General features: G+C 60.0%; 1 protein-coding gene across 1 annotated transcript in view; it reads left to right on the top strand.

The window, feature by feature from the left end:
- Window positions 1–24,774, top strand: part of LOC111139782 (polypeptide N-acetylgalactosaminyltransferase 9) — a 71,450-nt gene that overhangs the window by 848 nt on the left and 45,828 nt on the right. Inside the window, exon 2 of the mRNA XM_022492170.1 lies at window positions 20,930–21,110. Coding sequence (XP_022347878.1) covers window positions 20,930–21,110 — 181 coding nt within the window. The remainder of the gene's footprint in view (window positions 1–20,929; window positions 21,111–24,774) is intronic.

Raw genomic sequence — 24,774 nt, 5'->3', positions numbered from 1 at the left:
GAAAGTGTTGCTATGGGGCAAGCACGAGGCCAGGGGCTGGTGACTCCTGGACAGAGAGAGTCGGGGTCCAGCAGGGGCTTGGCCAGTGTTCACCCCCTAGAGGGACGCTGGGCTGTGATGCATGGAAGCCCATAGCCCTTGGAGCTCCTACAGCAAGCCCAGCTCCTGGGATGGGCTCCTTACTTCTTCCCCATAGGTGTGGACCCCTTGCAAGGGTCCACATTAGTGTGACTGAGGGTCAGGCTGGGTCAGGCTGGGAGGAACAGGTATTTTTCCACTTTGGTATGCAGCTGACAGAATAAAGTCCCTGCCACTTCCTGGGCTCTCTCTGTGCTGAGGTACAAGGAGGAAGGAGAAAAGTTTGCGTGCTTACCTCATTAGTGGGCTCCCTCTGTCCTGTGCTATTCTGGTTTCTGCACCGGCAGCCCCAGCAAAGCTCGTCGGAAGCGTGGGTGACAGGCTCTGGGTGGGGGCGCCTGGGAGCTGGACTGCACCAGTGGGGGGGGTCTGCGTGCTTTCTGCCAGCGTGGGGGTCTTCTTGAGGCTTCCTGTGGGAGGAAGCAGCAGCCGAGACCCAGGGGCTTGGGGACACAGTGGACGAGGGCACTGTCCACATGCAGCTGACTGCCTGTCTGGGAGGGAGCAGAGCGTCCTCTGAGTCCCCAGGCTCCCTCCCGCTCCCCACCCCAGTCCCCGGCTCCCGGTTCTCCTCCAGACGTGACTTCCCCTTTGGTGAGTGAGCTCTGTGGCTTTTCTGATCTCTCCTGTGCCGCCGAAGCCACGAGGGGAGAAAAGTTTAGCCCGACCGGCACCTGGCTGCTGTGGTGGGTGGCGGATCTCTGGGAGCCGCGCGGCCCGCTGATAGCACCTAGCTTTACTGAAGTGTATTTGCCAGGGTGTTACGGTCTGTTTTATGGGGAGAACCGGAGGATTATATAAAAACATTGGCCGCATACTGGGTTGTGTAACATCCTGACGCCCAGCTCAGCGCTGTGAGCGGCTCCCCGCCTCGCCCTTCAAGGTGAGAGGGAGCCAGCTCCGCGTGGCGCAGGCCAGGACCTCGGACAGATGCTCCTCACAGGAGCAGGATGTCGCCAAGGGTTTCGGAAGAGACCCTTGCCCACCCAGCCTCTTCCCTCTCTCCCTCCTTCACCCACCTCTCTCTCCAAGTGTGTCCCTGTCTCTCTGCCCCATCCCTCTGTCTGTCCCTCTCTGACTCTGTCTCTCAGTATGTGCCTGTCTGTCTCTGTGTCTTGGTCTCTGTCTTTCTCTCTCCCTCCTCCTCCTCCCCGCTCCTCTCTAATGAGGGTACTGCTCCCCACTTCTAGGACATGTACCCAACACAGTGCCCCCCCAGGAGTCACTCGGTATTTGTTCTTGGAGACAATGAGAGCCAGTCTCTCCCGCATCTGGGGTTGGTCCCTAAGGAGGGCCAGTGCAGGAGTGAGTGGACATTTGCCCACAAAGGGCGGTTTGAAAGCAGGGCTTAGCCCTCCAGCCCCGTGCTGGCTCCCGTGTGACAGGTACTGAGGGCCAGCCGTGCTTCCCGTGACTGCCTGTCCCACTTAGAAGTGACCCCTGGGAGTCTCCACCGAGTGTGGAAAAGAGGGAAGACATCCAAACCAAGTGAACGTCACTTCTATTTCCTCAGCCTTGAGTGCTTCCTGGAAACGTCTCTCCTGGCTTACGGGAGCTGGGGGGAAGGCAAGGGTGTCTGGAAGCAGGAGGCTCTCCCCACGCCCTTTCTTCTCTGCGATGTCTGAGTGTCCTCAACAAAGACCTGGCGGCTGGGGTGTGCCCACCCAGAGTCACAGGACTGGGGAGAAAATCATCTTTTAGGAAATGCGATGCAGTCACATCCTGTGTGTACATGAGACCTTCGCTTCTAAATTCAGCGCTCAAGGCAAGAAAAAAAATGTTTATAGCCAAAACTCATCCTTCTGGATATGTTACATCGCACATGAAGTACAGCTTCCACAGTCGTGTGTGCGTGGCTGGTGCGGGGCGTCTCGTGATCGCGGATTTGAGAGCCTCCAGCCCCATGAGGGCAACGGGGAGGGCATGTCCCCATTCAGCTGCCTGCCAGCAAGCCCTCTGCCCTTAGGAGTGCAGCCATCCTGGGGGCGGGGAGGGCAGGGGAGAACCCACGCTCACTTCTCTTTCGTAGGTGAGCTGTCACCAAGCAAAGCGTGTGGCCCCGTGTCTCTGCCGCTGTGGTCGTGGGCGTTACACGTTGCAAGCGTCACCGGCTAACAGGCCTCGTGCCCAGCCAGGACGGGGCCTCCTCCCTGCGGGGGAGAAGGTGCCCGCCACTTGGCCGCCCTCCTCCTTTCGTGCCTCCTGACACTTTCTTCTGACCTTTAGGGGGCGCGGGTCTGACTGGTGTGGACCGTGGAGGGTGAGCTGTCTGTCGTGGGTGGCTGGGCTCTGTAGACGGAGGTACTTTCTACGATTCAGTTCACCCCACTATCTCGACCCAGCCCTGCCCAAGCCTGTGCAGCTGGAGGGCAAGACCCGGGTCTAGTGTGCAGACAGCCAAGCCTAGAGCCTGCGGAGAGTGAGGCTTGCCCTGAGGCAGCAGCGGCCGCGGCTGAGGGCAACACCTATGTTAAAAGTGATCCGCGTCTCTACTGCTGTCCAGCGGTCAAGTTAAAACAACAGAGGGTCCAGTGGGTCTAAGACCTCCAGGGTGTGGGCAGCCCCCACCCCCAGTCACTCGCTCTCCTCTGGGAAAGAGATGATTCTGACTCTGCTACCCCTCGAGTTTCTAAAACCCGCGTGTGACTGACGCCATCTTCAACCTATTTGTGCACGACGCCTGCCTGGAATTCATCTGAGAGTTTGTCTGCTCTGTGTGCAGCTCTAACCCCGGGGTCCGAGGCCGGACCCTGCGTATTCTTGGTGCTCCATAAATATTTGCCGAATGAGCGAGTGAGCAGATCTTTCTCTGAACAATTCACTGCTGTGCTAGTGAATTTATTTAAAAAGCTGCAAATCAGCCCCACACCCACAAGCAGGTGGTGACCAGAATGAGGAAGACAAGACGTGGGCTCAGGTCCAGCCCAGCTGGGCCGTGCTGTTGCCCTGGGGCTCTGAGCCCAGTGCCACACTCCATTGAAAGGCCCGTGTAGGGAGATACTAGCAGGAAACCCAGACTCTGTCCTTGCAGAGATCAGGAGATGGAGACAGACCTTAGAAGAGAATAAGTCTCATGGTGAGAGTCAGTGTCACTCAACCCTGTGTCCTTCTTTTGCCAAAAATCCTGTCTGGCGTGTGGCCCCTGCCTGGGCTGTGGCTCTGCCTTGGGAAGCCTGGTCTGTGGCGGACCATGTCCTGAGCAGCCACCTGTCCCTGGAGGACAGGGATGGCTGGGTGTTAAGGGGTACATGTCCATGGCCGCAGGGTCCCTGATTTCTGACCAGGAGGCCAAAATCCTACCGACGCTCTGAGCATGCTGAGTTATGATAATGAAACCCTCGCTGAGCTGCAGAGGCGAGCCAGAGACGGCGGACTGAGACGGCGGACTCTGACCCAGTGTTTGCCTTGCATGTCTGGCCACAGACGAGCCACGTGTAGGTGTCCCACATCTCCTGCTGTGCTGTGTGCCTCACCGACTGGCCACGTCACGGCTGGGAAGCGGAAGTAGGGAGCCTGTCCAGAGACCCTCCACACTGCGGTGAACCGTGCGTCGTGGGCGGAGGTCTTGGCCCGCCACAGCCCTGACTGAGGGAACAGAAGCTGCGTGAAGACCACGAGGGGGTCTCACGCCCCCTGCGCGTTCTGTTTGCATCCTCCAATGATGAGTAAATCAGGCCCTGAGAGCCTGCAGAGGAGGGTCGTGGGGGTCTGAGAACACCCAATGGTTCCTGGGGCCGCCAGGGTCTAGGTGTCCCGGCCAGACACCCTCGCCCCCACCGGGTACTTGCCCACACGCTATCCCCTGGGAGCCCTGCGTGCGGTAAAGGTGCTGGTTTCTGGAGGGAGGTTCAGGGCTTTTCTGTGCACAGAAGCAGGTCCACATGGGAAATGCTCCAAGGTGATCCCCATGTTAGGGAGTGTGCATTCCGCCGGAAAGCTTTCCCGTTCGCTGCATTTCAGTCCCACCGACGGCTTCCCGCTGGGTCCGGGGGCCTCTCGAGCTTGAGCTCACGGGTCCTCATCTTCCTGTGCCCTGGGAGCCGTACTGTCCTGCACACTGGCCTCGGCTGGCCATGGCCAGAGAGACGGCGCGGTGTGTCTGCGAGGCCTGGGGGGTCCTGGCAGGTCTGGCTTTACCGTGGCGGCGGCAGGAACTCGGCAGGCCCTTTGTCCCCGGGTCTGTGTCCCTTGTGTCCCTCGCGTCCCTCCTGTTCTGCTGCTGTTGAGTTACTACGGCGAGTGAGAAACTAGGGCATCTGCCCAGAGCCGGGCCTCCCGCCAACGCCAGGGCAGGGCTGCCTGCTGTGTGGTGGGACCTGTCCTTTCTGTCCCCCTCTGGCTGCCCCGTGCATAGCATGGGGACAGCCTCCCTCACTCTGAGAAGGTGGAGAACAGTTGGTTTTGCTTTCCCTCCTCTTTGCCTCTGCTTCTCGGCCTGCTGGCCCCATCCAGCCACGGATGAGGCAGGGCGGCCCAGGCCACTTCCCGGGCACAGGGCTCTGCTCTGGTGGACCAGGCCCCTTGTGTTTGGGAGCAGCAGGCAGCAAGACGCTCCAGCCCGTGATAAACACCTCTCCTGGCTCTCGGGGTGGGAGGCGGACCCCCCAGCCCTGGTTCTGTGTGGAGACGTGTGCCTGCAAATCCGCAGCCACACTTCTAGGAATAATTCATGCTGGCGGTGACCCTGGGCTCGGAGGAGCGGACTAAGTGATTGCATTTACGATTCAGCTCCGCAATCTGCATATTTCAAAGGCCCTACTTTCTGAAAGGACGGTTTATCCTTCGTTGCCTGAAACACGACGAAAATAAGTTCTTAGATGTTTCCCTATCTGGTGTCCCGCGGAGGCATCCTATGCTGGGATCCACATCTTAGGACCATGGTTCTCTTCCCCACCAAAGGGCCCCGTGGGCTCCCAGCAGCCCCGCCTCCCAGGCCCACTTGCCTGGCCCCCCGGGTCAGGTCAGTTCTGACTCGCTCCTGCCACGTGGGTGTGGGCTCCCAGAGGCCTCAGCAGTTGGCGTGTTATTCCTCAGTGAATAAGCGAAGTGCTTTCCTTCCTTAAAATGCTGTCCCAGGGCCCAGCACTGTGCCAGGGAAACCGCGTGGTGTGCGAGGCGTCAGGCCCGCGATGGGTCCTCACGGGGCTGCACCTGTGAGGTCCTGGTTAGAAGTGGGGCCTGGCTGTGGGGCGTGACTGGGTGAGGGGTGGGGGAACGCGAGGGGGAAGGCAGGGACACGATGGGGCATGTGGTAGAAGGCAGGGAATTGAGGGGGTGTGTGGTAGAAAATGGGGACATGGGGGTGCGGGAGTGATGCAGGGGACACAGGGGCACATGGTGGAGGGTGGGGACATGGGGAGCTGGGGGACACGGGGGATGCTGAGCACGGAGGACACGGGGTGGGGGATGCAGCGGTGGAAGGTGGGACACAGGGGTGGGAGCATGTGGCAGAAGGTGGAGATATGAGGGTGCCGAGCACAGGAGATGAGTGTGGGGGCGAGGCCTTGGCCCTGCAGGTGGCTGCCTTGCCTGGCCATGATGCCAGGGATGTCTGGAGGGGCTGTGGTCACAACCAGTTTGTGACCTGCCAAGTGTATCGGAAGAGGGGAAGAGGGCAGACATGGCAAGGCCAGTCTCCCCAGACCGCCGTGATCTTCGATGTCTGCTGTGTCCTGCTGCTCCTGAGAAGACGGGGCATTCGATTCGCAGATGTGTTTCTGCAGGACGGCGGTCCAGGAATTGGGGGCTGGAGAGTCGCCGAGCGGCGCTGTCCTTCAGGCAGTGAGGGCCGCTTCCACACTGTGGATGAAGGCAGGACAGGTCCTCCGCAGCCCTGCGAGGGCCCTGGGGTGGCAGTGAGGACGCTGCCCAGCGGCCCCCACCCTGGCGTTGGCCTGAGAGCGACGCACGAGTGGACAGCGTTGACCTGACCGGCTCCAGAGGGTGGGGCGTCGGTCACACACAGCAGGCCCCTGGGCGTTCAGTGGTCATCGGACGAGGGTGCCACATGTCCGCGGCACCCAGCCCGGGCCCAGCACCCGGGCAGCATGAGCCAAAACCCAACTGTGCGTTTAATGTCTTTCACAGCGTTAAATACATCTTTAGAGTGTTCCTGGGAAGATCATAAGGTTTTCGCTCAAGATGTACGAAAGGGTCAGTCACATGCGTGTCCCCAGGTCCCCTGAGGCGGTGGTGCCAGGGCCCCCAGGGTGGCTCGCCTTTGGCCCCAGCCTCGCGGAGGCCTTCACTGCGGCTCCTGCTGAGGTCCCCTGGGCGATCTCTGAGCTGATCCCTCCAGTGTGTTCCAGGCTGAACCAGAGGCAGCAACACTGTGCGGCCACGCGCCACGTGGACCCCCCCTCACAGTTCCCCTGTCCGGTGAGGAGGCATGGGAGGCAGAAGCACAGGCAGATTTCCTCTCCTCTTGCTGTAAACAGTGAGCACGGATGTAGTGGCTCAACACGGCACCTACGAATTCTCTCAGTTCCAGAGGTCGCAATCCACTGCGGTTCTCCCTGCGCCAAAATCGGGGTGTCTCCGGGGCTGGCTCCTTGTGGAGGCATGGGGGGTGGAGCCCCAGCGTCCAGGCCCCTGCGCCTCCCTGCCTCTCCCTCCTCGGCCTCCCTCTTCCACGTTGAAGACCCTGCTACTGCCTCAACACCACCATCCCCGATAAGCCGGGGCCGCCTCCCCAGCCCGGGGTCAGCTGACCAGCAGCCTATTCTCTTCACCACATAGTTGAGCTGCCCCAGGCTCTGGAGCTGGAGGCTGCCTCTGGGCCGACCACAGGAGGCACACTATCCACCATCTGGAGAAACGCTAAGGAGCAAACTAAGGTGGGGAAGGACAGCGTCCCGAAGACACTGGCGTCTTCGCTCGGTGCCCGACAAGGCTTTGGAGAGAGACCAGCTCGTAAACGGAAACTAAAGTGCAGGCAGGGCGTGCGTGGGTGGTGGGAAGTGCTCCAGGCCCAGCAGGTGTCAGGGTCCTGGGGCAGCGTGGGCTCAGTGCATTGGCAAGAGAGCTAGAAAGCTGGTTGGGGGAGTCTGTGCTGGAGACCCATCAGGGAACTGTGGCTGTTGCTCAGGCTGCCATCCCGGACCAGGCTGCGTGCACAACAGAAGTTCCTTGTCTCATGGCTCTGGAGGCTGGTAGTCCAGGGTCAACATGCTGGCAGGACCGGTTTTCGGAGGGAACGCTCTTTCTGGCTTGCAGATGGCCTTTCCTCCGTGTGCACACGGTCCTGGTCTCTCCCTCTGTGAGGTCAGTCCTCGCACAGTCCTGCTGCCCTCTCACAGGGTGCAGGTGACCCAATGGTCTGTTAGTGGAAGGGGCAGGCGGGGAGAAGTTAGACCCCGCAAATGTGCTGCTCTATGGGGAGGAGGATCAGGTAGATGGTTCTCCGCGCATGTCGTCTCCCAGCTCGGGCCGCCGTGTGCACGGAGCAGGGTGCCCAATGGCATCCCTGGCCTCCACCCGTGATGCCAGGGACACCCCCTCCCCAGTGTCCAGTGTCCCCGGGGGACTCCCGCTCGCCTTGAACAGGGGCGACGCAGGTCAGCCTGAAGCGAGGGGTGGGTGGCATTTCTCAGACAGGAGGGGCACGAGGGTGCAGGAAAGGAGCATGTCCCGAGCGCGTGATGGGGGCGAGACCCCAGCTCTCGGGGCCGGTTCTGGGGCGGCAGACAGGGCGGGAACTCTGGGGTCCTCTTCCGATTCTGCCGTTTTCTCAGGGAGGCAAGAAACCAGGTCATTGGCCGGCAGTGCAGGTCCACACCACCCCTCCCTCCTCCTCCTTTCTAAGGTTGGGCCGCAGCCATAAACACATGTTTGAAAAGCACGTGTGTGTTAGGTTGTGTTCAGTCTGCACGATTCCTCTCAGAACAGTGGTGCAACAAGTGCGTGTCAGGTGACAGGGACACTGGGAGGCTGGGGGATGGCCCCGTCTGCGAGATGGAGGTGGATGGTAGGGGCGGGGGGAGGGGGGTTGGGGGTGGGAGAAAGACTGGGAGACGGCCCACAGGGAGCAGGGAGCGGGTGCCACTTGGCTGCCTTGCCCCCCCCCCCCACATCTGGGGAGGAGGGTGTCTCCGACCTCCACCCCCATCCAGGCGGTTCCATCCAGGTGTCTGCTGGGGGCACAGGTGGGAGGCTGGGGAACGATGCAGCAGGCTCCCAGGCCGGGGTGGGGCTCCGGGGGAACCTTCTCAGGGGAAGTTTGCCCCCCTCCCCACACCTGGCCCCTCCCAGCCTCCATGTTGCTGAGGGAGACCCTAGGATCGGGTCTGGTTGGACTCTGTCCCGCACACCTGGTGTTTACAGCAGCCACAGAGCGCCTGGGGGCCCGACCACGCCACCCCCAAAGCCACCTGGGGGGGAGGTGATCTCCCCATCACCTGGGCCTGGGCAGGTCAGGTGGTGGCCGAGGTGGGATTTGAGTCAGACAAGTCTGGCTCTAGGACCCCCGCCCTGTGCGCCTCGCGGGAGACGGGTGCAGACGTGAGCTTAGATCGGTGCCATGTATTACAGCTCCTGCCTCTTGCAGCAGGAACAGGGACTATTTTTATGTTTAACAGAACAGTTCGGTCAGATCGGCTCTGCGTGCAGCCCGGCTCCGAAACCAGCCTTGACTTTATTTCAGAGAAACGGCTGGCTTATGCAGGGGCTATTTTCACACCATTTCGAGCAGATTGTGGGAAATGCCTGTTAATATTCTGCGTGCTTGAGCACTCAGCGGTGGACACAGAGGCAAACACGATTATCTTAATTGGTAGGAGGAGGCTGTTGTGGTTAGAACGCAGGCTGCGGCCACCCCGCCCCTCACCGCCTGGGTCAGGTTGCTTCCTTCTTCCAGCTCCTTCCCCCACGAGGGGTCGCAGTCATGTCTGCAGAAGAGAGCGAGGGGTAAGCCCTTGGAGTGCCGCCCAGCTTGTGGGCTACTCAGTAAGATGAGAGGCTGCCGCTGTCACAGCTCGGCCTGCTCACCTCCAGGGCACCCACCTTCCCAGCCAACCCCAGTGAGCAACCCGGGAGTTCCTCTCCTGGGCAGCCCACCGTGCGTGGCGCCCGGGCTTCCCCGGCCAGCTGGGGGGGCCTCAGGAGGGGCTTCATCCAGCTCACACTTCTTTCACAGAAAGCTGGCTCAGATACGGGGCCTTCCTCTGAGAGTTTACAGTCAGGTGGAAGGTAATGAGTTACCAGTAGTACAGAAATCCAGAGGCGCACAGGAGGGAGAATGGGGGACATTGATGGGGTGGTCAGGGGGGCTTTATGGAAGGGTAGGTGTTTGAGCTGTACAAGGAGGCAGATCTGGGTCCAAAACCCAACTGGGTGGCCTTGAGCAGATCACTTCCTCCCTCTGCCTTGGGTTCCATGTCAGTGAAATGGGAAGAATGATTATCCTCCCGCATTTAGATCTTGAGGAGATTAGATGAGAGAATGCGTATGAATGGGTCACCTGGGTGGCTTGGTGGGTAAAGCATCTGCCTTCAGCTCTGGTCATGATCTTGGGGGTCCTAGGATTGAGACCTGTCTGCTCAGCAGGGAGTCCGCACTGCCCTCTCCTTCACCCCTCCCCCTGCTTTTGCGCTCTCTCACTCTTAAATAATTTTTAAAAAAGATAATGCATACAAAGTGTTTAGCAAAGTGCCTGACACATAGTTGTTGGTCTTCAGAAATGTGAGCAAAGACAAAGGAAGAAAAATAGCTGAAATTGGGTGGTATTTGGACAGGTGGATAGCATGATGCCTGACACATAACCGGTTCTTAATAAGTATTTGTTCACTGGATGGGTGAAAATTTGAGTGGTGGATGAGTGGATGGGTGGGTGGATGGGTAGATGGATAGATGATGGTTGGATGGATAAGTGGGTAGATGGGTAGTTGGATGGATGGACGTGTGGGTGGATGGGTGGGTGGATGAGGGGATGGGTGGGTGGGTAGATGGAAGGTAGATGGATGGGTGGATGGATGATGGTTGGATGAGTGGATGGATGGTTGAGTGGGTGGATGGATGGACGGATGGGTGGGGTGGATGGGTGGGTGCATGGATGATTTGATGATGGTTGGATGGTTGGATGAGTGGGTGGATGGGTAGATGAATGGATGAATGGATCGTTGGGTGGCTGGATGGGTGGCTGGATGAGTGGATGGATGGATGGATGGATGGATGGATGGATGAGTGGATGGATGGGTGTGTGGATGGATGGATGAGTGGGAGGGTGGATGGCTTTGGGAGGAGATCCTGCACTGTGAGAAAAGCCAAGCATTGAGAAGGGAAACAAGTATCCTGAATGGCAGAGGATACTTGTCCAGGAGGAGGACAGAAGGCCAGGAAGGCAAGTCAGGCCCAGATGCTCCCATGTGCAAAGACCCTGTCAGGCGCAAGTGTGGGTCTGATGGCCTCATGTCTAGTGTGGCCCTGCCAGAAGGCTGTTCCCAGTGGGGGCAGAGACATGGAACTGTAGGCACCACCCAGGGCTTCAGCTCCCCCTGAGAACAGAGGTGTGGGCCATGTTCTCCTTCCCAGAGCTGCAGAAGCTCAGATGTGAAGAAGAGACAGCTCGGTGTTTGAGTCCTGCAGAAATCATGGGGCCAGACTCTAGACCATCCCCATCTCCCCTCTCCTGAGGGTCCTGCCAGTCACTGGGAGGGCAGACACCCAGCTCTGGCCTCTCTGTCCCTGACATGGGGCCTTTGGGGTCAGAGGGCACTCAGTGGGGGCTGGCTTAGACCAGGTGTTGTTTGCTCTGTCCCCACCCCAGACAGACAGCTCTTCTGGCCCAGGACTGCCCACCACTGAAGGCCCTGTGCCTGGATGGGGGCTCTGGGGAATAGGGGGCACCCCTGGGGGTGTGTGGGTCCCATGAGAGAGCTGCTGTCACCTTCACTCAGATGGGGAAGCCAACACTCACAAAGCTTAAGTATTTTAAGCACAGTCAGGACGTGGGTGAAGGTGGGGTCACCAGCAGAGCCGGCCCAGACGCCTGCCTGGCAGCCATGGGGGCATCTGCGGCCCGGTGGGCTCAGGTCTGCGGAGGCATGCGTGCCCATGCGGGCTCGGTCTTCCACTTCAGTCTGCAGAGCTGGTGCCGGGTTGACTGACATCTCGGGGAGTGCAGGGTGCGTGCACTTGGCCTGAGAGACACGAGTTCCGGGGGACAGAGGTGGCCTCAAGCGACGGAGGTGTGTGCCCCCAGACTCCGCCACGGGAGCCCTGCGCGCAGTGGGATGGCATTGAGGAGGCGGGTCTCTGAGAGGCGGGCGGGCTCCGATGGGCCCTCCATGCGCCCTGGGAGCGTTCCCTGCGGGTGTCGGTGGCCTCGCAGGAAGAGGAAGAGATGGATGTCCGTTTCTCGCTCTGAACGCACACACCAAGGACAGACTGTGGGGGACATGGCAAGAACTTCCAGCCAGGGAACAGGCCCAGAAACAGGCTCTGACCGGGAGGCACACCGGTGCCTTGCTGTGGACTCCCAGCCTTCAGAGCTGGGAGAAGTCGGCGTGCGAGCACCCCGCGTGCGTGTTTCCTACGGCAGCTGGGGCGGGCTGAGACGGGGACACTTTGTGCTTGCCCACCGCTGCCCTGGATGGAGCCCTGGGAGCAGCACCCACGGCTCTGGCTCTGTGTCCTTCAAACTGGGAGCCCACAGTTGCCCGCCCTCCAGTCACTCCTTCACGCGTGCCTGCATTCTCTCCCTGCGCCTGCTCAGCGAGCACCTGCTGCGAACCAGGTCCTGGGGCTGGGGCCGCCAGTGAGGCAGGCAGTCCTGCCTCGGGGTCAGGAGGCCAGCTGAAGGAGGGGCCGGATCCTCTGTCCCCACCCGAAGGGGCTCCCGGCCAGAGCCAGCCAGACCCTCCGCTCTCTGGGGTTTGGCCCTACATCCCCGCATCTGTCCCCAGAGCATGGGCCCTCGGTCTCCTCCTGTCCTTGGTATCCCTGCATTTCCCGGGACATTCGGCAGTCGGGATCTGAGCAGAGAACCCAGCCTGGCGCAGGCAGAGCACATCTATCGTCAGAGGCCGGGGACCTGACCATGCAGCCGCACTGGGACCCAGGTGGCTGCTGAGGGACAGGACGCCCAACTGTCCCTGGACCCACTCCCCAGCAATCAGGAGACCCAAACTGGAGCCACATGGAGCAGGCCACAGGGCACGCTTACAGGGAGGCAGCCAGGAAACCCATTTTGCCGGATATTTGCAGCCCCTCCTTATTTCGCCTGCTTTGGCCCCATAAATATTGCCATTACAAATGAAGATGTACCCAGCGCCCAGCGGGTCTCTGTGACAACGTATCTCACAGGCTTTGCCATGTACTGTAAGATATTCATGGCTCCACGGTTCCAGAAGGCCGGTCCGGCTATTGACAGCTCAATGCGAGTTCGGGTCCCCAGAGGTCCTTAACACACGCCCCAGAGATGGAATTTGCTGCAGAGTGTTGGGAGAGCGGGTACGCAGAACCGGGGGCGGAGCCGGCGCCCACAAAGCCACGCGGGGCCTGTTGCTTTGACTTTGCAATCGCCAAAATTAATAGCAGGCGTGTTGGGTTGGCCTACATTTTTATAGAGCAAAGCAAGAGAGGGGCTGGAGCTGGCGGGTGCCCCGCTCCCTGCTTCTTCCGCCGCACCCTCCTGTGGGAAGGCAGCCACCGAGGTGGAGGGTGCGGGAGGGCACGGCCCGGGGCCCTGGCAGGTGACTGGCGGTCTGTCCTCCACGGGCTCGGAGTCCCACCTGCCGGGCGATCTGAGGTGCGGGAGACCGCTGGTGTGGTCAGTGTGGGCAGCCCGTCCTCTGCCTCAGCACAGGGGCCCTGGCGTGTGCGACAGGTGTGGTGGCCGTCAGGGAAGGTCAGTCCTTGGACCCGTGGTGGACAGGAGTTTTGCCTCTGCCCTTCTGGACTCCTGGGGCCATGAGTGGGCCTTCCTGCCCCGTCCAAGGCTGCGTGCCCCACATCGGGGGCATCTGCGAACGCGACATTCGCGGTATTCGGGACGATGCCCGCCCCTCTGATAAAGCACTCATCTCACAGATTCCCATTTTTCCTCACGTCTGTCCTTGTCATTTCTTCCCACTTGCCAGAGATGTTTATTGCTTTTTAGCAATTGGTGGTGGTGTTCATTGAAATCTGAGATTCTTGGTGGACTCTGGGGAGGCTGGTGGTCCATCAGCTGGCCTGGCCTGCGGCTGCAGGGGTGCGGGGTGGGGGACCTGGCTGCCGAGGGCGCACTGGCCGGCCTCGCCCGTGAGGCCCTCCGCTCTGCCTTTGAGGCAGCGTCTGCAGTGGGACTGTCTCCTCCCGGAACACTGGCTGACGTCACTGTGACAGATGGAATCCGTGACTCAAGGAAGCCGGGAGCCCGAGAGCCACGCTTCCTCCCGCGCTGAAAACCCTCGCAGCCACCGGTATGTGCTGGGCGCCCTGTCTGGAAGGCGTGGGTCGCAGGTGTGACGTGACTCCTCTGAGGAGGGTGGCTGGAAGGGGCCCCAGGATGGGGGAGAAGGGCACCGCAGGGAGCCCCCCCCCCCCCCCCCCCCCCCCCCCCGCAGGGCCCATTTCCCTGTGTCTCTGGGAGAGGGAGTTCAGGGTCTGCTCGCAGCCCCAGCACGTGGCCTGACGACCCTGGGGTCTGTTTCCCTCAGCTGACATGCGCAAGGGCCCAGCCCCGTTTGGTTCCAGCTTCTCCCTTCCTAGTGAGTGGCCTTTGGCCTCGTGGTCACAGGGTGGCTTTCCAGCCCTGGGCACGGAGTCCTAATTCCAGGCAGGAGAAAGGGGGAGGGACTGCAGGTAAGAGGCAAAAACCCACATACACCAGCTGAGACTGTGCCTTTTAGACACGTTTCCCAGAAATCCCACCCAGGAAACTCCACTTAAGTCTTATCGATCAGATCTTGGTGCCACGCCACCCCGGCGGCAAGGTTGGCCCAGGGAGCCGAGCGTTTCAGCTGAACTCATTTCCACCCCAAATGAACTGTGCTTCTACCAACGGAAGGGACGGAGAGGATAGATGCTGGCCTGTCCCTTTCCTTAGAACTTCCCTCTGCTCCCCACCCCCATCCCTGCCCCGGCCCCCTCCCCTCCCCTTCCCCATCCGGCCTCCCCTCCTCTTCCCTCTCCTCCCCTCCCTTCCCCTTCCACACTCTCCCCCTCTGCCTCTCCCATTCCCCCTCCGGTAATCCTTCCCTTCTGCCCCTTCTCACCTCTCCCCTCCTCTTCCCTCTTCTCCCCTCCCCCCACACCTCCCCCTCTGCCCCTCCCCACTCCCCCTCTTCTCCATCCCATCCCCCTGCCCCACGTGCCCTCTTGGCTGCCATAACAAATGGCCACAAACGGGGTGGCCTTAAACAGCAGGGATTTGTTCTCTCACAGTCTGGAGGCCAGAAGCCTGAAATCAGTGCTGGCAGGTTGACTCCTTCCCGAGGCTCGGAGGGAGAATCGGTTCCAGGTGTCCCTCCAGCTTCTAGTGGCTCCTGGCAATCCTCGGTGATCCTTGGCTTGTGGACACCTGACTCCATCTCTGTCCCCATCATCACGAGGCTTCTCCTCTGCGTGTGGTCCTCTGAGCCCCCTCTAAGTTACCAGGACACATGTCCTTGAATTTACGACCCACCTGAATCCTGGATGCTCTCATCCCAAAGTCCTTACTCTAGTTACACCGGCAAATACCCTCTTCCCAGGAGGCCACCCCACAGGTTCCAGCTTCTGGGGCCTCTATCTGAACCACCACCTCCCCATCCGTCTAAACCAGGGGCACAACCTCTCAGCCTCCAGGCAGCCGTGAGAAACAGCCTGGGGGCCGGGAGTTGACCACCTGTGCCGGTGTAGGGCCCTGTGCCCAAGCACACGCGTGCCGTCGGGCAGCGGGAACCTTCCACAGGAGCTGGGAGCTCAGGCTTGCACCTGAAATCTCTCTCGTTGGGCAGTGCCCGGAGACTTGCTCTAAGCCCCAAGGCCCTCCCAGACCCTCCACATCGGCTGCTCTTCTCTGAAACGTCTGGGCCGTCGGTAGGAACAGCTGTTGGGGCGACCGCTCCGTGGGTCCATGGACGAATCCGGATCTATCCTCCTGGTTCTGAATGTGGTCACTGTGAACCACCCCTGCACCTACCTGCCTGGGGTCCTCTGCCTCTGGGAGCACAGGGCTCTGCTGCCTCCCTGCCTCCTGCTAGCACCCAGGTTTAGGGAAGCCGTTGGGGGACTGCAGGCTGTCCACAAGGTCGCTGTGCCGCTGTCAGGAGACCCGGGGCCAAGGCAGGTGGTGCAGTGGTTACACACCACTCCAGAAGTCTGCTCCCGGCCTGGGCATGCCCGTGGGAGGCCGCACCGATGGCCTGTGCTCTGCCTGGGTGCTCTGCCCTGTGCTGGGGCTGCCAGGACCCATCATTGCATGCCGATGGGCTTAAAGCAGCCCAGAGTTATTCTCTTATCATCCTGGATCTCCGAAGCCTGAAATGGGTGTCCCTGGGCTGGAACCATGGTGTGGGCAGGGCTGGGCTCTCTGGACGCTCTGGGGTGGATCCTTCCTGCCCCTCCAGCTTCGGGGGCCCAGGCATCCCGTCCGTACGGGCTCTGCCTTCAGATCTCACGGTCCCCTCGACCGTGTCCGTCAAACCTCCCACAGACTCTGTGCTTTAAGGGCTCCAGATGGCACGTAGGTCCCTCCTAGACAGACCCAGTTGCTCTGCATCTCAGGGTCCGTACGGTGATTCCGCCTGCAAAGCCCCGATGACGGGTGTCTTTGAGAGCTGTCCTGTGGCCTTCCGTGGCCTGCCACCCCGAGCCGGCAGATGGAGACCCTCTGTTAACTGAATGCTATCAAGTTGTGAATATTCACAGTCGTCTGTCTTAGAAAGTCTTGGTTTTAGCCCAGGGACACCCATTAAAACGCTCTGCCGTGAGGGGGTGTCCTTTCTGCCTCTGCCTCAGCGCAGCGAGATATGGTGCTGAAAGTGACAAGCCATTGTAATTAACGTCCTTGATGTCAAAATGCGAAATTGGGGACCCTTCCTGGTTCCCTCTAAAATCCTTCATTGAGGTGATTTGAAGTTGAAAGCGCGTGGGTAGGAGGCTGTGCGGCCTCGGTGAGCCTGGGCGGGGAGGGGGTGGTGGTGTCCTTCTGTGGAATGTGGGGATAAAAGCACCGGGAGCAGGTCCACGGCCCGGGGGACCAGCGTAATGACCGCCAGCTGTCACGACGGGCCTGTAGCCCCTCGTCAAGCCCCAGCATAACAGCAGGAGTGGTTTCTGTTTCACTGTCGCAGAAGTCAGCTGGGTGGACGCTCCAGAGGCTGCGCTGGTGCTGACAGGCAGATTTCCCACTGTTCTCAAAATCCCTTCTCATTCACAGGGAATGAAGAGTCCGGGCTCTGATTCCCCCACAGGAGGGAGTGGGACATTACAAACCAAGCCACCTCTCCCTCCCGTTCTGGAGGCCCCGGGCGCCTTTGTGATCTGGCCTGTCCCTGTGCCACCCCCAGCAGGTCAGCCTGGGGTCTCAGGACTGCCCGGACAAAGCAGGAGCTCTGGGTGGCTGAAACCACAGCCACTCATTCTTCCACAGCCTGGAGGCTCCCGGAGGCCAGGGCCCCGGGGGAGGGGCTCCCACTCCCCAAGCTGCTGGAGCTCCTGGAGGCCTGGCCGGTTGCGTTCCCTGGCTGGTGGCCTCCGTCCAGTCTCTGTCGGGGGTTGTCATGTGGCCATCTTCTCTTTGCCAGCGTCTGTGTCCAAAATCCCCTCTTCCTAAAAGGACCCCACCCCAATTCAGGATGACTCTGTCTTAGCTGGTGACCTCTGCAGGGACCCCATTTCCACAGGTCCTGAAGGCCAGGACCAGAGCTAGCCACCGTTCAGCCCACAGGCTTCAGAGCCTGCCTGTCCCCCAACCGGTGGCCTGATGGATGGGATGAGAGATGAGCCCCTGAGGGCGGCAGCAGGACAGGGGACATTGTGCCCCACCCCCACCCGGCACCAGGCCCAGCTGGGGAAGCCAGGACTTCGGGACGTGAGGACAAAAGCCGGTTCTGTAGGTGTCGGTGTCGACCCCGGGGGCCTTGGCGGTGCTCGGGCTGTGGACCCCCAGTAACGGCCGGGCCACCTTCACTCTGTACAAGTTTCTTGTGGTTCTGTCTGTCCTTGTCACCCAGGGATCAAGCAGTCCTGCCTCTTCGGAAGGAAGTCTTTGTGAAAGAGACAGGAGCCCACGAAGGGCATCCCAGAAAGGAGGAAAGATGAGGGTCCCGAGGGTCCCCAGAGCCCCACGGGGAAGAGCTGATGGGCGGGACTCCACGGGTTTTTAATCAGTGGAGCTGTAAGAGAGCTGGGGCAACCCAGGGGCGCCCCTTGCCCTGGGGGACAGCCTCTTGGAGTGGTAGGAAGCCTGAGGCCGCCCCATGGTGACGTGGTGACGTGGTGACGAGGCGTGTTTGGGCCTCAGCGCTCCCACCTGGGCCAGCCTCCGTTCAAGGTCTGCTGCGCTGCTTTCCCACCTGGTCGCGTTCTTGCTGGGGTTTCGCTGTTTCAAGGTGGGTGTCAGCGAGCATGGACGCTGTGCCTTGCTGAGAACTCGCAGGCGCCACGAGTGCTTGGTTCCCACGTGAGCCACACGCCACTGGCTAACGAGGTCGCAGAACGTGTTCAGGGAGGGGACGTTTACAGAAACACATGTAAAACCAGGTGGCTTGTTGGCGGGTCGATGGAAATGTGGCGACCAGGGCCTCACGGGAACCCGACCCCGTGTGTCCCCGGGAGCAAAGGCTCGGTGTCTGTGGGTTCCACGCTCGGGGCTTTATAGCTCGATCCCCACCGAGGAGAATCTGGGATGTCTCTCAGAGCCGATGAGGAGCCCCAGCAGCCCCCCACCCGCCCTGGGCACTCAGGACCAGCTGTGAGCCTCCAACCAGACCAGATGCCAGTCCAGCCTTCAGCCTCTGGCTATGAGAGTCCCCAACCCCAGGGGGCCCTGGGAACATTTGGGGCTCCCAGGGCCTTGCCATCTGTGCCTCCTTCCACGTCCATGTTTGGGGGGCTCCCTCGTGACGGGGACATCCATCTTTCACTTTCTGTAAAAGCACCCAAAACGAGGAAACACCCATGCGCAGACTTCACAGATTTTCTGGAACACTGGCATCGTGGGCTGCCCTGTGTCACGGGCTTCCCGCCCCCATTCCCTTTGGACTTGGTCGGCCTCCTCCGAGCACACGGCTCTTGTCTGGGGCCCGGGGCGTGACGGCGCGCGGCTGCTGGCCACGGCCCCGTGTCTGAAGCCCGAGCTATGTGACTATTGTTATTAATTATCCTTACCTCTCTGCCCTTGAAAAGTGCACCGAAAGTCAAGATCCAAGCCTAACGCCAACGAAAATGCACATAATTTGGGGGAATGAGTAGTGTCTGGAGAGCAAGCGAGGCTGCCTGGACATTCCATCGAGGGTATGTGTGTGGTCAGGCCGGGCCGCGTGGCCTCCGTGGCTTGCTCGCCCCAGGCCCGCCCCGCAGCCGGCACAGAGTGATGAGGGTGGGCTCGCTTCTCATCTTGGAAGCAACCTCCAGCCATGGGGAGCTGGGTCGCGGTTGTGCAGCAAAATTAGCTGTTCTAAGTGACTTTGCCAGCGGCTGACAATGTGGAAGCCACGGCGTAGCTATTTCTGTCCCTCTGGGGGTAATTCAACAGCTTATTTTAAAATTTTTTATTATTGTAAGAACACTTACCGTGTCATCTACCTTCGTGACAAAATTTTTTAAATGTTGCTAACTAGGCGCGGTGACGTACGGCAGACCTCTAGCTTACCCCTGGAGGTTCCGACGGCTCCGTAGCTGAAAGAAATCTATAAATGACAGCGACACCCGTCGAGGGGGAGGCCCGGGGGAATGCAAATGTTTCCTTTAGCCCACGAGGAAGTGGACAGACGCTGTCTGACGTGACACTTCCAGAAATAGAGCCGAAAGTGTTCCTTCTGAGGTCACAAAGTCAACCCCGGGATAACGGAGGATAAAGGCGCAGCGGGGAAGAGTGGAGGGAGGAGGAAGGTGGGCGACTGGACCTCAGGCTCTGGGCAGCCCTGCAGGGGCGCTGTCCACCCGCGGAGCACCCCGCATGTGGGGACAGCCAGGAAAGTCCCATCTTTTGCAGGCTGGGGCTTGCTCAGGACACCCCAACTCCTTCTTTTCGTAGTTTTGCGCACCGTTGGAGTTTCTCACATGTGTGTGTCTCACCTTTACAAGCAAAAAAGTAACGTGAAGCAGCGCTGTGAGTTCCAGGGCCTGACCCCGCTCAAGCTAGGTCCTCCCTCTGCTCCAGCCCCACCATGTCCGACCCGGCTGCGGCCCACCTCACTCGGGGGAGGGAGCCCCAACCCTCAGGCCCCACGGTTTCTGGAACCCACCACAGGCCCCGCCCCTAGCCCCGCCCCAACCCCAACCCCGGACCCCCCCCACTCCGGGGCCCCCAGCCTCCCCTTCCCTGCTCTGCCCCCATCCTCAGGCCCCATCCCCTGGAGCTCACGCCCTAGGGCTCCTCCCATCCCCCATGCCCCCACCCCTTAGCCTCACTTGGCCCCGACCCCCACCTCCTGCCCCCACCCTCAGGCCCCCACCGCAGGTCCCACCCCACTCTGGGTCCCCCCAGCCCTGGGCTCCACCCCCCAGGTCCCCGCCCCTTAGCCCTCAGGTCTGAGGGCACATCTGCCTTTGGGAGGTGGCTATTTACAGACTTTCCAAAGTAGAATATGCAGCACAGACGTTTAAAAGTAGCATCATATTATATATATATTTTTGGTATATTAAAATAAGAGGAAGTGATTTCTGTGTCATGCAATTTTTCAATTTTATATGCAATGTGTGTCCTTCGGTCCTACATAAACACCAACACAGGTTTGCTGGTTCAAGACGGAATATTCCAGAAAACTGAGGTCCAGGTGCCAGGGCTCCCCTCCTGCTCCCAGACTCAGCGGGGCCCTGGTGCAGGCCAATGGGAAGGTGTGTGCGGCTCCCGGGCTGGGACACATACTCTGCCAGGCTGGGTGGCTGGCCGGGGGCAGGGGCCGCCAGTTGGTGGGGTTTGTCGGGCAGCCTCGGCCCGTACAGACGCGGCCTTCTTGTTTCAGTCATGTCACAAACCTACGGGGAAGGCTGGCGCAGAGAGGAGACCCTGCCCGTGCACTGGGGAGCCTGCACGTGGGGGGCTGACCAGCCGGCCGGCCCCATCCTGCCTTTCTGCCGGTTGAAGGACAGTGTCCTGGGGCCTCACTCCCAGAACCAGCATGTCCCAGTCACCCGTCCCAGAGAGAGCCAGGGTGCCGTCCCCGCGCGCAGTGGGCACTCCGGCCCTGCTCCTCTCTGGCACATGTGACCATTCCAGGGAACGTTCCAGAACAACAAGCCCCAGGCCTGACCTTCCCAGGCAGCCCATGTGTACACATGCCTCCTCTCCTGCCTGGTCTCCCAGGTCAGCTCCATCCCTCTCTGCCCTCCGAGGCAGGGCCCCACGGTGCCAAGTCCCCTGCGTGGGGCATTCTGGGGCTCCCAGAGGACCGTGGGCATACCCGGTCAAGTCCCACTGTATGCGTGTAGTGACGTCAGAAAGACCAACAGCGTGAAGGGTCCGGGAGCGGGTGGGCAACCGCTTTGCATTCTTAAAATTAACTTATTTTTATTGAAACATCTTTTTTGAATTAATAGACTTCCTTGAATTCCTGGAGTTGGGCCTGGGAGAAAAGTGGCAGCCCAAGGCTGGGGACGGGCTGGGGAGGGCGGGAGGGTCCGGGGACCTGCGTGACCGCCCTCCTTTCCCATTTCCCACCAGGCCTCGCCAAGCCCATTGGCCTGGTGGAGGGGCCGGGGGGCCTGGGCCAGGGCGGCATGGCGGCCACGCTGCACGAGGACAGCCAGGAGACAGAGAGCAAGTACGAGGAGTATGGGTACAACGCGCAGCTCAGCGACCGCATCTCCCTGGACAGGACCATCCCGGACTACAGGCCAAAAAAGTGAGTATGTGGCCGCCTCCCAGGCGCCCCCCGGCCCAACCCCCGCGCGCTGTGGGCTCCCGGAGCATGGACACGGCCGTGCGCGGACACGCAGGCAGGCACCCTGGGCGCAGCGTGTCCACCCTGCCCGCGCTCTGCGCTCTGGGGTCTCTGCTGTCGGTGGGTCGCAGGCATCCGGCCCACGCAGATGTGCGCAGGCCTGGGAGCCGGTGGAGATTTGCCGCCGCTCCACGCCAGGACACCAGTGAAGCGTGGGGACCTCGGGGCTTATTGCTCACACGGCACCCCCCACCTAAAGCTGTCTGCGCTCTCCACCCTTGAGCCCCTGGCCCTCCTGCCCCCAGTCTGCCACTGGCTGTGGCCTTGCCTCGTGGTCTCTCAGGACATGGCCTCCTGTTTGAAAGCTCATTAGGTACCTTGGCGGGGATGACGTTTGAACAAAATGCCATATTAAGTGAACGTGATTACTTGAAAAAAGTCCCTCAGGCTGGCACATGGGCCCTGGAAAGGAAAGGCGAGCTTGGCCAGGCTCCTCGCTGTGGCTCTGTCTGTGGAAAGCCCTGGGGCAGGAGGGACCCTGGGGGCTAGCATTGGGGGGGGGTGTGGGACCGAGTCGGGGGTTGGGGCCAGCCCTGGAGCAAAACCCAGCACAGCGGCTTGGGGGGCGTTTTCAGAATGTGTTTGAGACTGTGTTTGGGGAGTGGTCCAGGGAGCTGGGTGGAAGGGCTGCGCTGCCCCCCCACCCCGCCCCAGGGAGGAGGAAGCCCGAGCAAGTGCATCGTGGGGGCGGTACAGGTGGGACACAGTTGCAGGTGCGATGCCCCCTCCCCCAGGCCAGGCTGTGGGAACTCACTGCAGACACCCCAGACTGAGGAGTGAGGTGTCCTGGGCCAGGTGTCCAAGTGACCATGGGTGCACGGCGCGGGCCTCCTGTGGCCTGGCCCTGTGGTTCCCTTCACCCTGTGCTTTGGGAACAGACAGTAGGAGCGGCCTGTTCCTTGGACGCCATCTGCAGGTGAGAGGTCACCGTCCACCTCTCCTGTTCCTCGTGGGACTTCATCCCAGAGGAATTACCCTTTGTCCTGGCAGACCCCGAGCACACGTGCCCCCGTGGCCTCAGCCCCGCGCCACACGAGAGAACTTGGTTTTATGTCATGGGTAGCATCAAAGCATAAGCAATGCCGGCTTTCCTTTTGCGAGATGTTGTAAAGATTCCTTTTCTGGGTAAAAAATGCGGTTCTGTATAAAACAGGCCAATTTGAAGAGACACACTAAGTGAGTAATGCAGGTGACGCCTGGATGTGACAAAGGCACCGACACGGGCTTGAGTGGCTCGGGTTCGGGACGTACCCAGTCTGTGCTCTAAGGGCGTGTGTGCGCGCGTGTGTGTGTGGTGTGTGCGCATGCATGAGTGTGCATGGTGTACGTGTGTGGTGTGTGCATGCGCGTGCGTGAGCGTGCTTGTGTGTGCACTGGGTGAGCGTGCTTGTGTGCGTGTGTGCATGAGCGTGTGTGCTGTGTGCACGTGCGTGACTGTGTGTGGCATTTTCTGAGCACTCCCCAGGGCGCCCTCACCTCTGGAGCGTGGCCTCAGTAAGGCTCACTCAGTGGCTGGAGCTGAGTTGTTGGGCTTCTGGGTGCACAGCAGCCTCCGGAGTCCCCCCAGGACCACCCAGGCTCAGTGACTCCGCCCTGGGCAGTGCCGTTTTATTCCCGCTGTGCTTTGTGGAAGGACAGAATGACATCACGCAGAGGAGTGCAGAGGGCAGGGGTGGGGGTATAGGAGGCATTTTCCAGCTGCCCCTCCCCGGGCAGTCACAGAGACGGTGTGGAGCCCTCCCAGCCCCGGCGAGTGACTGCTCCCATGAAGTATGACAATGGCCCTATTGTCCAGGGTTTCGGTGGCCAACTGACCTTCGTCCCCAGCCGCCAGAGGTCAGGCTGACACTGTGGCTCGAGCTCCAACATGGACAGCTCTGCAGCACAGACCACCCCACGTGGTAACCGATGACATTCCACGGGTTACCTGGATGCTCGTAACCAGTGACGCTCTGGTCACGCACGGTGTCCCAGACTTCTGCCGCGCAGGGAGGGTATTTATGGGCAAGCCAGCCTGCTGTGTGAACCCCTTCCTGGGCACGCGGTAGTATTGACTTGGCAAGTGAGTGGCACCCACCTCCCGTAATCTCACACGGTTTAGAGCGCTGGCCCTCCCCTGTCCAGCCGTCGCCAGCCCTGGGCTGGGGCAGGGCTCTCCTGGTGGTCCTGCTGCGTCTTGAGCCATCAGAGCATAGAGCAGATGTGAGTGTGTGTCATGGATGCCATTGTTGGCTGCCCTGAAATGTGGTTCTCTTTCCTTGGGCTCCAGCTCCTCATTCCCACAGGGGAACCCATGCAAACTTTCCGCTCCAGCCACAGGGCAGGTCACGTGACTCAGGATTCCAGCAATTAGAGCGGTATGTCCACCAGCCACATCTACGGCTCAGTGGTGTCACATGGTCTGGGCCAGTCCAATCAGAGTGCATGTTGCAATTACCTGAGGTCACTGGGGGAAAAAAATCAGGCTTTTCAGTCAAAGTAAAACTGCAAAAATGGGAACATGGGGAGCTGCACAATCTTACTATTATGGGCAGAAAGCTTGGAGTTCCCACAGCCCACTTGTGGAACTCAAGGAAAAACCCAGTGCAGAGTGTGGCCAAGCTGGGAGGTAGGGAGGAATCAGGTTCCAGGGCCATAGTTGGAGCACCTAGATCAAGCTGTTCCTGAAGCCAACATCACAATAAATTATAAATAAATGAAAACTTCTCTAGGCTCTCTAGTAAATTAGCACACATACACACATATATTTTTAAATCTTTTGCTCAAATATTTGGATTGTACTTCTGCATTTTTTTTTAAGATTTTATTTATTTGACAGAGAGAGAGAGAGAGAGAGATATCACAAGTAGGCATAGAGGCAGGCAGAGAGAGAGGGGAGGAAGCAGGCTCCCTGTGGAGCAGAGAGCCCGATGCGGGGCTTGATCCCAGGACCCTGAGATCATGACCCGAGCTGAAGGCAGAGGCTTTAACCCACTGAGCCACCCAGGCGCCCCGTACTTCTGCATTTTTTAAAAAAAAGATTTTCTTTATCTATTTGAGAGAGAGAGAGAGAGAGCATGAGAGAGGAGACGGTCAGAGGGGGAAGCAGACTTCCTATGGAGCTGGGATCCTGATAAGGGACTTGATCCTGGGACTCCAGGATCATAACCTGAGAGAAAGGCAGTCGCTCAACCAACTGAGCCACCCAGGCGCCCTATTTCTTGCTTCTTAACGGGCTCTCCCTGCTCCATCTAGCACAACCGTGCACACTCCTGAGTCCTCAGAGAACTTTCCTCCGGCACCTCACTGTGCTGGCGTTTGCCTGAGGGGCAGATATTCCTCTGGCTTTCCCTTTGAAGACTGAGGCCCACCCTCCTTCCCTCCCGTGGCAGAGGCTCCCTCTTTAGGAAGGCTCCATCTGCCGAAATAAAACTAGATGGGAATGACCAGTTTCCTCTCAGCCTCATGTTACAGAAGAAGACATCAAGGCAAACTTTGAAAGCGCCGACATTTGCAATATGCCTTAATTGATTTACAGACCCCGATTGGAAGGGGTACAGCTCTCTGCCTCCTTGTAACAGAGAAT

Source organism: Enhydra lutris, unplaced genomic scaffold (assembly GCF_002288905.1).
Source record: "Enhydra lutris kenyoni isolate GAN:26980312 unplaced genomic scaffold, ASM228890v2 scaffoldscaffold117, whole genome shotgun sequence".
Taxonomy (NCBI): Eukaryota; Metazoa; Chordata; class Mammalia; order Carnivora; family Mustelidae; genus Enhydra; species Enhydra lutris.
This window is presented reverse-complemented; position numbering and strand designations above follow the sequence as displayed.